We start from the raw sequence: 12309 nt of genomic DNA on the forward strand, positions 1-12309 counted from the left end.
GATTAAATGTTCTGAGACTAAATGAGTGAGGCTCTCCCCAGTTGCATCTACAGCTCATTTATTTTCGCAGATTACAGTTCTGTTTTTTTAAGTATAACATTAAACAAGCTGAACTTTTTTTTAGCTAAAAGTAGAGTTTCACAAGAAACTCCACCATAATATTTATTTATATGATGAATATTGACTTCAGGCACGGAGACAGAAAACACTGTAAATCAAGAATGTACTCATAAAGGCAGGAAAAAAATAACAGCAGATTATTTCCAAAAACCAATTATGATTATGTTAATTTGTGGATCATTAAGAGAAGAACAGAAAATAAAGGATGGTAACGGAGGAGGAAAAAGACTGAAACATACCAACATCCAGGAGTGATTTATAAAAAATTTAGTAAAGGTTCAAATCAAATCAAATCAAAATCAAATCAATCTTTATTTATATAGCATCTTTTACAATCAAAATTGTTTCAAGGCGCTTTCCAGAATCCCAGGGCCTAACCCCAGACAAGCAACAGTGGCAAGGAAAAACTCCCCTTTAACAGGAAGAAACCTTGAGCAGGACCAGGCTCATGTAGGCGGACCCTCCTGCTGATGGCCGTTCAGTGTGTTTTGAAAATGTATCAGAGATTGAGGCCCTTTCCGAAGGTTAACCTTTAAATTTTGTCCATCAGTCTTGAGTACAGCTTTTAGAAGATGACGGCAGACTAGAAAAGATTCACCAATCAAACAGTGTTTCGGATGTTTGGAAAGTGGAACAGTTTAGCCATGGTTATATTTTTCACCCTGGTTATAGTTTTCTGTGCACATTTGTGAGGCTCCTTTGGAATTTTCATCACAAGTGGGCGTAGACCACATCTATGTAACTGGTATTCTATGGACTGACGAGCTAGAATTGGACTATTTGAAAGCTCCTGGAGAATGTTTGCCCATCAGTTTGAGACCCTGAAACCCAGCTAAGAAATGGAAACCAGTTGGGAAAACCAGTGTCTTCTATATTGGTGTTACTGCAGTTACTATAAAATGATGAGAAAACATGCTGTGACTGTAGGTTAGCTCTTCAGGGAGCTAATCTAACCTCAAAAAAGAGCTACCTCCACTGGTAACATGTAACACAACAGTTTCCCTCTGCCCATTTGTGCGCTACAGTAAACTCTTAAATCATGTTGGGTCCTTTGCTGTCACAAATACAATGTTTGTACATCTGCTTTCAGTCGGACTACAGGGACAGAAGTAAGAAGAAGTCACAGCTTATCTCTTCACCTACAGGCCACAGAGTTATTTGGGCTTTAGGTTTTTGATTTGGGTGATAATACTGACAGCTGCTGAAGTTTAGCCACCCGCCTCACCTCTTACATTATGTTCAAGCGGACAGGACTGTGGCTAAAGGGAGAGAGAAGGGCGAAGCGTTGCTGTCAAATGTTTAAACAGAGATAAGAAAACCAATTGACTTCATAATGTCAGGGACAGTAGTAGCTGTCATATCCTCCACTTGATCACTGAAGAGTGCATATAGAACCTGCTATCACTCAAGGAGCTGCAGATGCACCTCAACTAACATTTCTAGTTGATACAAGAGACAAGATAAAAGAAACCCGGGCATATGGCCAATGCCAGAGATATGAGATAACATAATAATTCTTCAGCTTCGCACTATCAAGCTAATTTGTCAGCCACTTAAACAAGCAGCATGAGTCCTTTATCTTTTTTTTTTTCCTGATCCTGCAGTCACAACTGCACCATTTCCATCATCTCTTCCATCCTCAGAGTGAGCATGAACACTCAAGCTCCCCTCTTTCCACAAGAACTGCTGCAACTGAAGTCATTAGTGTCCACTTCACACTCGCAGTGCCAAAATTGCTGCGTGCTACTTACATTTCTGTGGCTGTCAGAAATTCGGATGATATCTCTTGTTGGTCTGAACCAGACAGTGGGACATAATTATGTTGTGTTTCCTAGTATTTCACCCAGCAAGCTCAGTCTGCTGCGCCGGGTTTCCTTAGCCACAGAGCTCTCGTGTGCACCTGTGTGCGCGTGTGTGCGTGTGTGCGCCTATGCCTAAATGTCAAAATACACAACCCCGCATTTACGTGTTACAGGAGTGTGTGTCATATTCAAGTGAGTGTGACACACCAGGGGCTTCAGCAAAATGAAGGGGAGCTGAGGCCTCATCCAGCCCATAATATTAATGGGGGCCGATGTTCTGCTGCTTTGGCACAGCAGTATAATAATGATACAGTGGACCCACTCGTTGCTGCAGCATCACCATCACAGTCTTAGAGCAGCACCTAGTGCTGAGTGTGGAGAAATTAAATGCACCTAATCTGATCTTTAGGTCTCTGTTTGCCTCTCCTGACAGAAAATGCCGTTAATTAAAAGACGTAAAAACTGCGCATTCTTGGTCATTTTCTGTGACTGCGAAATCCTGGGTCTGCAGCCGCTCAATGCCTGTAAAATTCTGCACGCAGGCTTTAGAAGAATGACAATCTAATGAAACATGAAACGGCCGCTAATTAGCTTTAACCTTTTCTGTCCCTCCTGCACCAGCTGGTGGTCCCGGTACAAAAGCATTCAATTACTGAACAAAGCCTAAATATTCATGTTGTAGAAATCATGTCTTGTATATTTAATATTTTTACTTTTGCGGTGTATATATAGTATATATTCTGCTATAATCCCAATGCTAATTTCAGCACACTACAGCTTTATCAACAATTCATGTAAGTATTTTGCATTATTTGTGGATTCAAACTAGATTGTTTTCATAGCACATTAGCTATTGTTTTTATATGTAGTACGGTTTCTCGCAGGGTTCTTTTAAAAAGAACAGGATCTTTCATTTATCTTTTTTACTTTAATTTTTGTCTTCTCACTACTGGGTGATGTTCATGTGAATGTATCATAATAAATGTATGTATAAACGTATACATCATGTTACCAGTTGACTCATGTTTTTACTGTATAGAAGATGTATGTTGAGCTAACGTGTATATGAAAATATTTCATTTTTATGGTTGCACATTTGCACGAACCGTCAATGCGGATTTCAAATGAAGCGCCGTAGTTACGTTGACGTATTTCCGATAGTCCTTGAACGCAGCATTACTTTCGCCAACTTGTTGCGCAACCGGAACCGGAGCAACGCCTCCTTCCTCCTCCCGTCTGTCCGCGTCTCTCTCCCTCCTCCTCCCTCAAACTGGGACACACGTTTCGTCTCTGCTCACAACTCACCAACGCAGTAACATGGCTGCTCACCGGGTCATTGTGTACGGCGGAAATGGCGCCCTGGGCTCCAAGTGCGTGCAGCATTTCAAGTCGAAAGGATGGGTGAGCGCTCGTAAACGTGCACGCTAACGCGCTGCTCCGTTGTTGCTAACCTGTTTCTGTTTTTGTGGCATTGACAGTGGGTTGCTAGCATTGACATGTCTGCAAACGATGAGGCGAACGTAAACGTGACCGTTAAGATGAGCGATTCATTCACAGAACAGGCGGCACAGGTGAGCTGACTGCGTGTTATTACTGTGTTACAACCAACCAGGGCCGAGGGAAATGAGCCACGAGCATCAGCTAACGTCAGGTGTAAATTTGGTGATTGCATTTGTCATTTTGATTTGTACCGTCATTTGTAATTCACGCTCGTTTTAAATAAGTGAAATAATATTTGCCACATAAGCTGCGTTCAAGTCACGCTGGGGGAACAGCGTTTGGGGGGGGGGGGGGGGGGGGGGGGGGGGTTAATACAGGTTTAAAAATAATAAGATTGTATTTCTCTCATGTAAATGTGGAAGCCTTGCTGCTTTAACTTGGTGTCGTGGATACCGTTGATTGAAAATATAGATTCATTTGAATAATTCGTTACTTTTGGTGGTTACATTGTAAATAACAGCAAATTTGCGTATTTAAATTTCTGTTGAATATTCCGTTTCCAGTCCTGCATCAGCCAAGTAGTTGACTCACATATCCTTTTTTTTTAAATCTTTTTTTCTCGATAGAAAGATCTTTAATGTCATCTTTCGTTTTGTGCAGGTGACATCAGATGTGTCCCAGTTACTGGGGGAAGACAAAGTGGATGCCATTTTGTGTGTAGCAGGGGGGTGGGCTGGAGGAAGCTGCAGCTCCAAAGGTCAGGGATGAGCGTGTGTCATATTAATGATGTTCATTTCCTTAACATCTTTATTTATTTCCTGTTGTTACTCTTTGCATTACCCCTCCACCTTTCTTCCTGTTTCTGTGTTGTGCTACAGAAGGTATCAAGCGTTTTATGTTGCACTTGTTTACTATATTTACTGCACAGACCTTGAAACCAATATGAGACAGCTGAATTTTGATTTTGTGTCTTAGATTTATATAAAAATACAGATCTGATGTGGAAACAGAGCGTGTGGACCTCCACTATCTCCAGCCACCTCGCCGCTCTGCACCTAAAACAAGGCGGGCTGTTGACTTTGGCCGGCGCCAAAGCCGCCCTGTCAGGCACCGGAGGTGAGTCACATATTTGTGTCAACACGAGGACCTGGTTCGTTCAACCCTGTGTCCTATCAGGGTCGCAGGTTCGCTGATGTAATGGAGGGTTTACGGTCCTGGTGTCGTTGTTTACATAATGGCGGTAATAGAAAAAGCAGCAGGACACAGCTGAGGGGATCGACCCACTCATCAGACACCGCGGGGGGACGAATCAACACGGCTCGCCTCGGTGTGATGAGCAAGTGTCAATAAAATGGATCTGACAAACAAAAGACGGAACAGGCGACAAGCCGGGTGGAATCTGGTCACCTTGTCTTAGACTTATTACCCCCTCACTTAATTAGCCCTCTCTAAATCGTGCCAGGTTCGATATTTAAATGTAGTTTCTTCAGTTATTCCTTTACAAATACCTCAGATTCCAGGGAAGCACATCTGTAAAAGTGAGTCTGTCTCATAACCAAAGATTTGTTGGAGAAAAGAGCTTTTAGACTTATTTGTGACACCGGCTGGCTGCAGCTCGTCCTCTCTGGAATCAGCAAAGCTTTGGGATGGAGCCAGGCCGTGTCTGGCCAGTCATGTGAGCGGCTGGGATCCAATCAGTCCTCTGCACAATGCAAAAGCCCAGCTCAGCACTTGGTACAAAGATCACTAACGTTAACTGCAGGCTTAGTAGGACAATGACTTTATTCACTGATACAGTTTGGAATTTGGAAAATCTGTTGCTATCTTTGGACTGAGTCTTTGTTCTAGAACGTGGCCCTGAGCAGTACTAAATTAGCACTTTATAGGATGCAAAGCTGCATCCTTTGTTGTTTTTGATGAGACAGAAACTAATGGGTGTTTTTTGACAGGAAGAAAAACAAATATTGCGTTTAGGTGGAGGCATCTGATGCACCTCTCATTTTCGTTGGGCCGTATCACAAAGTCTTATCGCTTATGTCAGATCTGCGTTACTCGTGCAGCGTGGGGAGGCCATGGGGATCCAATCCAAACATGGGATTCATTGATTCGGCTGAGGGATTAGAAATGCAACATCTAATCATGTCCATCTTCAGCCTGTCGGCTAGCCGCCTCTTCCACCCTAAATTGTGATGTTTAGGAGGAACACTGTCCATCTAAAGCTGCTCACAATGGGAAACTCCATGAATGTGAACGAGTAAACTGATAATTACCAGAACGTGTTGGTCCACAAATATTGGCTGAAGCCCAGAATGAATATGTAATGATTAACAAGCTGGAAGCTAATTGGTTTTTCTTAAGTGTGTTGCCTCCTGGCTGTTTCCAGACTTTCCCTCTCTTTGGTTTAACGTAAAGCCGGCGATTAAAGCTGTGTCACCACCCTTTGATCACATTCTCTTTTTAAGCCACATGAGTCACATGATCAGGTTCGTGTGCAGATGCTTACGCTTAACATTCCTCACGAGGGCCATAGATATTATGGGGGGAGGCACAAAATCGTTCCAGATGCTGGTGTAATAAAACATTAAGCTGAGCAGCAGTCAGGTAGAAATTTACTCCAAAATGACGTAAGAGAGTAGAAAAGTGTTTGTGAGGCCGCTCTGCCATATTTTTTTGCACCAGAGTTCCTCAGGTATAGAAAAGTGAAGTTCCTTCCATTCGATTTGTGGATGTTTTTTTCCCACTTGACCTCAACTCAATCGATACCACCACTCCTGAGCAGTTACATTCAACTTTTGTCCTTTTATAACTCTGAATCTTCTGCAGGGGACTAAAAAACAGCCCATCTCACCCACAGGTATGGTAGGTTACGGCATGGCCAAAGCAGCTGTCCACCAGCTGTGTCAGAGTCTGGCAACTAAAAACGGTGGGATGCCTTCAGGAGCTGCAGCCGTGGCGATACTGCCGTGAGTTCTTCTGTGGGGGGATGTGTGCATACTTCTGTGCACAGTTGAGCACATGGAGGGGGCCCACCAATGATCAAGACTGTTTTTTAGATGGCCTATAGCGCAGAATAAGAAAAGTTGAAGTTTTTGCTCAAGTCTTCATTCAGTCTCAATCATCTTCCTGACATGTCACTTGTACTCCACTAGGTGGCGATCTACAAAACTTCATTTTGCTGCTAAAATGACAACTTGTTTGAACAAGTTCAAAGTACATTTTACACATTATTATTGCACCTTATTCCTTTAAACAACTAGTAAAATCCAAATGATGATTATTTCCTGTTGGATTCTTGCTACATGGGACAAATATTCACTTTCTTGCACATGGCAACATTAGCACGCAGTTTAATAGTGCCACCAGTGCTCCCCTGAAATCACGCACGTGATCTTTAGATCAGTGCCGTCTGCAGAGACCCATGTGGTTGGACCCATTTGTTTGCCCAGTTTAAAGCCACAGATAATGTTTTTGCATTGTCATCCTGAGAAGCGCGAATCCCTTTTGGGGGGTGTTTCCAGCTCCTGCTCTCTCTTTGGCTGCATTTTCCATCCAACCGAGTCTGGTCTCAATCCGCTCCCCTTTGTAGGCGCATATGTTTAGCATTAGCCTCCATGGCTAATCTGGGAACATGTGGTTTTTTTTCTGTTTAGTCACAATAAATAACATATAAAAAGACGCTATTTAATACTGGGTAAAGAAATGTCAAGTCCACTTGAATGTATTTTGCATGACCACTGCATTTGAAACCTGGCTGTTTAGTACAGCGTGTACTCGCCATCTATCACTGTCCTCTCTTTATTCTTCCCCTCTGTCTCTGCTGCTGCTGCTGACGATGGTGCTCCTCTGGCTTATTTGACAGGGTTACCTTGGATACACCAATGAACAGGAAATTCATGCCTGACGCAGATTTCGGGTCCTGGACTCCCCTGGAGTACGTCACAGAGTGAGTGCAGAGGAGAGATAAGGAGTCATTTTTTTGTTCTTTGTTCTCGTGTTGATGCTCACGTCTCTTGTCACTGGAGAAATATGATCATATTATTTCTTCTGCAAGATGTGGCCTTAAAATACAATAATAGTACACATCGCTGCCCTGAAATTCTGGTCCAAACTCAGGCTTTATGCATCAGAACACAAGCAGACATGGTGTACTTCTCTAATGACCGGATCTATCCGATCACATTTGACCCCCAGCCTACTGTAACATCAGTCCTGGTGTGTCTGATTTAAGCCAGCTGTTGTGGGGGTCACGTTTGCATCTGATTAGTTATCTTTTGTCTGGTAAAGTAGCCTGAACGCCTCATTTATATTATGTTTAAACAATGCTCAGCAAATACAGGATAAATAGAAATTTATATGGAAACTTGGCCATAAAAAAACATGGAGACCTGCTCCTCCGTAGTGTCACAGGTGGTTTATTACTCTTCAGTTTGGGGCTGCCGTATCTCAGCTGGTAAAAGCTGGATGCTAGATAAGGTTATTAGTTAAATAATAGCCATGGCCATGTGGTCTGGCCTCTTATTGTCTCCGAACCAGCATCTTTGGGCTCTGAATGTGTATCTGGTCATCTGGCCTGAGGAGCAGATGCCACCCAATGAGGTCATCTCAGCCTCCTGTGTGTGCGTGCGTGTGTATTTCCGCGTGTGTGTGCACTTGGATTAGTGAAAGATCACACACACATCTGCTGCTCTGGTTTGCTCTATATGTGCTCACTTATTTTACTTTTTAAAGTCTCAAATCTGAATTAGATATTTTATATTTTAAACTATTTCTATATAAACCCTATGTTACTGTTTCTACTAAATTCACTAAAGGATTCACTTGATTCAGCATTTATATTCATATTTATGGATTTTTTTGGTAGTTGCATTAATTACCTACTACCAGGAGAACCCATTAAAATTAATTAAATACCAAATTATTCAGATGCATAATTAAAGTCTTGCAACACATTTCAAACATTTATATTTCAAATGTTAAGTGGTTTCTCTCTGTGTATTCTAGGGAGACTTTGAATGGGATTTAATCCGGTTTGATAATCCCAGATGAAACAGATGAGGGTACAGAAATAGAACTAATCCTGGTGGGAGAGGCGTCCTCCTCTGTGTCTTACAATGAGCATAATCATTGACTTTAAGGTCTTGTTGCTCTCCAGAACGTTCTTCAGCTGGGCTACAGGGGTGGAACGACCCGCCTCAGGGAGCCTGATCCAGCTCCTGACCTCCGGAGGAGAAACCCAGGCTGTGGCCGCGCAGTAGGAGGAGAGGCTGGAGATGTGGAGACAAGGAGGGAGCAGAAACAGATGAAGAGATGAGGGGTGGGGAGGCGAGGTGGAGGGACGTGTCAGAAGCACTGAACTCTGAGGAAGGGGAGGGGAGTTGGATTCAGTGCTGCTGCTGCTCCACGGCGCCACCTAGCGGTTAATCACGACGTTGCAGAAAGTTTAGGGACGGGAAAAACCAGGGTGGGTAGTTGTGGCTAATTATACACACCGTGTATCACACCATACAGTATGTCAGTATTAATTAAAGAATTGTTGAATTCTTTTATTTCTGAACACAGTTTAAGTCCTCCAACATACAAATTAGCAAATCTATATTCAACTTTGAAACTGGTACATTATTGAGTTTATAATGTCATTCACGAAAGTCTCAGAAAGCTGTCTCCTCCCAACTGGAAAATAAAGTTAACGTAAAGTGGCCTTAGATTTTCTTAACTTCCAATCAATTGAAAGTGTCCTTGATTTCAGCAGTTGTAATAATGGCTCATTTGTTGTGTGGGTTTTGTACATCGTGTGCAAAATAAATACCCAAAAAAAAAGAGATGAAATTTGAGCTCCACGTGGAAAATGTTTCTGAACAAACCATACATCACATTCTCTCAAAATAGCATCATGAAACTAAAAGTGAGTTCCTTCTATTATCCAAACATTTGTTTTGACTTGGGCTGGACATGCAAATATTGCAAATCTAAAAAAAAAGAGTTGCACAGTAAGGGCAACAAAATGCAAGACAAGCTGGAAAAAACAGTGATGAAAACACCCCAACTGTTTCTGCCTGATTTAATAGAACATATGTCTTGGCATATATTTACATAACCATGCAGCACTTTTGCTGGTGAATGTATAGCTTTACCCTAATTCTCTTCGTGTATTGTTACAAAAATTCCAATTATTCCTTGATGAGGAATCCCAAAAATACAAAGTAGGAAAAATAACAACTAAAGCAAGCGCGTCTTGAAGCTTTTATATTTCCATATAACCACAAGATGGCGCACTGCCACAAGGTTACGTACAGTATATAGTGTTTCCAGTCGGGGTCATATCACTCTAAATATGTGCTGTCACAGTCTATAGATAATTTACAGAGGGGCCCTTCAGCATCCAAACCTTTCTCCTTGTCAAATGCAAATTTCTAAATAAGCACAGGCATTCATTTGAAATTTTAATTACCAGGAGAAGATTATTCTGCAGCCCCCTTCGCACAAAATGCAGCTGTTTTTCAATCAATCCGCATATTCACCAGACTGCATAAATAAACCTTATAGTCTCGAAGCCCCTCTATGGCCACTGTTGCTGGGGACTACACAGCCGTTGACAAGCACAGGGCAATAAATCACCACAGTGAGGATTAATAGGGAACAGCAAAGCACCCCAGCTCACTGTAGCTGATATGTATTTATTCTAGTTGGCATAGCAATTTATCTCACCATGTGCATGCCTTGTGTGTCCCTGTGTGTGTCTGCATGTGTGTAAGTGTGAAAAGGGCCCGAGGCAAATATAACACATCTATGCATACATTACCTCCCACGATGGCAGCACTATAGAGTGATTGCCCACGAGGATGGAGTCAGTGTTTATCACAGAGAGCGTTCCAGCTGATCAAAGATTACCGCTGAGACAGAGCATGTTGTTCCTGTTACAGCTGGGCCAGATAAGTTGTCACCCAGTGTCACAGATGCTATTGTTTCTTGCAGCGGGGAATCTACAGGAAGCAAATTATTTGTATGTCACAGGTGCTGCCGTGTGCTAACCAGAGCAGTTTTTCCTTTAAAGCATTTCATGTTTCATCCTAAAAGCTGTGACGATGTGTATGCAAATTCAGGAAGACTGATGTGATTTAACAATCTGTTGAACAAGAGCAGCATCATTCCAGGCCAGCAGAGTTGTTCAGATTAGAGGACCAGTGCAGGGACACGTGCAGAAAACCTGTCTGGACGTGTAATTGTTAATCATATCTGTGGTTTTTAAACTAATGTATTTAAAAAAACACCCAAAATGTGTTATATTCCCTGATAAGAGCAGAGATGCTAAAAACCAACAGTGATTTGTGTTCTTAATAAAAGAAGTGGAGGCTGGAAAAGGTTTTCAAGGTTAACATACACACTTATATATCTGTAGGTGTGGCTTCCACTTCACACATTGCATTAACATACAATCACATTTATTCAACCCTGGTTCACCTTACTGGCATCAAACTGGCTGTACAACAACTAAACTCCTTTATCCATCCACAGTTACCAATTCTGAAAGTACTTAAGCCTATCTGAGTGTCAGGATATCTGCAGATCTTTAGATTTTAGTATTTTCTGTTTTCAGAGTTGACCCTCTGGTGGAATTTTATATGTGGTTTTATTTAATTTATTGCATCAATATTATCTGATCACCCAATTTACATCAAATAAAAAGGTAAATAGTACAGGAATATATCTGCAACAGATTCTCCCGCCACAGTCACTGCTTTTTTTTAATGTTCTGTAAATACAACAGTGTCATTATGCCAGAATATTTGACCGCAAAGGCAAAGAAACTATGAGCTAAAATGATTTTACTACACAATCAAGTGGGCAGCGAGGGCTTCACTATCAGTACACCACCAAGGTCAGAGAGAAACTGGTACTAATTTGAGGTCAAACCCGATCATGACCTCTTGCACATTATCTTCTCCAATCAATATCTTTCCTTTGCGCCGGCTTTGTGTGGTTTAAAAAAAAAAAAAAAAATACAGTGAAAGTTGCACCTTCTCAGACCCGCTGCTGTGGTTCAATTAGCAAAGGTAGTTTTCATTTCCAACACACACGCTGCATATAAATTGAAACCATATAAGAGATTGTGTTGCATCACGGAGACACTGTGATAGCATTAGTCTTATTGAGAGTGTGTTGAGGCTTTCAAGCGCAGGCTGTCGCGGTGATTCATGGTTGGAAGCAGACAGAGGAGCAGCGTCCAGTCCTGCTTACATGGAGCCCCTGGAGGTGAATTTCCTGATTAAATCCCCTCAACCCTCCACTCTACCCCCACCTGCCTTTGTCCTGCATGGATGCATGTGATTTAATCTTTGCGTGTGCAGTATACATGCTGGGTGTGTGTTTATAACCGTGTATAATGCAAATATAGAGGATTTTATACATCACATGTGGGTGTGTGGGTGTATTTTGAGCCGGCATCGGTTCTGAGAAACTATCTGAGATGGAGGTGCTCCATGTGGAAGCCATTGAGACCTGACGCAGCAGTGAACGCGGAAGGTGCAGCCAGCTGCTAGTGGTTAGCCCTTGGCTGCTCTTGGTAACCTGACCTGCAGGGGAGGACCCCGTCGGCCTCCCGAGGACCAGCCGCCACATGTGTTGCGTGAGAGTCGAGAGAGCCAATTGCCTCATGACTTCCTGGCGGCTGGTAGCATAGTTTTCAGTTTTTTTTAAAGGATCAAAACCGACAAATTCCAAAATCAGACAAGATGTGTTCAAAAATGGAACCGTGACCTCAAGGTGGATGAAACGTTTATATCCTGACACTGATGAGGGCTCATGTCAGTCTTTATTTCCAGAACATCGACATACAGAGATAGACCTTGGGAGGGAGGGTAGGACTCTACAGAAAAGTATTTTAGCGCCACTCAAAATAAAATGTTCAAATCAAAGGTCGTTTGCGGAGTGAAATGTAGTGTCTGTCATA

The 12309-nt window shown here is 42.4% G+C and overlaps 1 protein-coding gene across 1 annotated transcript; it reads left to right on the forward strand.

Annotated features, from left to right (window-relative positions):
- Nucleotides 1-3145: 3145 nt before the first annotated feature.
- qdpra (quinoid dihydropteridine reductase a) lies at nucleotides 3146-9188 on the forward strand. The gene is made up of 7 exons (XM_003970669.3): nucleotides 3146-3323; nucleotides 3401-3493; nucleotides 4023-4119; nucleotides 4338-4478; nucleotides 6217-6325; nucleotides 7222-7305; nucleotides 8515-9188. Exons 1-7 carry the CDS (start codon nucleotides 3240-3242, stop codon nucleotides 8615-8617), a joined length of 711 nt encoding a protein of 236 aa, XP_003970718.1. The 5' UTR covers nucleotides 3146-3239; the 3' UTR covers nucleotides 8618-9188.
- Nucleotides 9189-12309: the final 3121 nt, after the last annotated feature.

Source organism: Takifugu rubripes, chromosome 14, assembly GCF_901000725.2.
Source record: "Takifugu rubripes chromosome 14, fTakRub1.2, whole genome shotgun sequence".
NCBI classification, from domain to species: domain Eukaryota; kingdom Metazoa; phylum Chordata; class Actinopteri; order Tetraodontiformes; family Tetraodontidae; genus Takifugu; species Takifugu rubripes.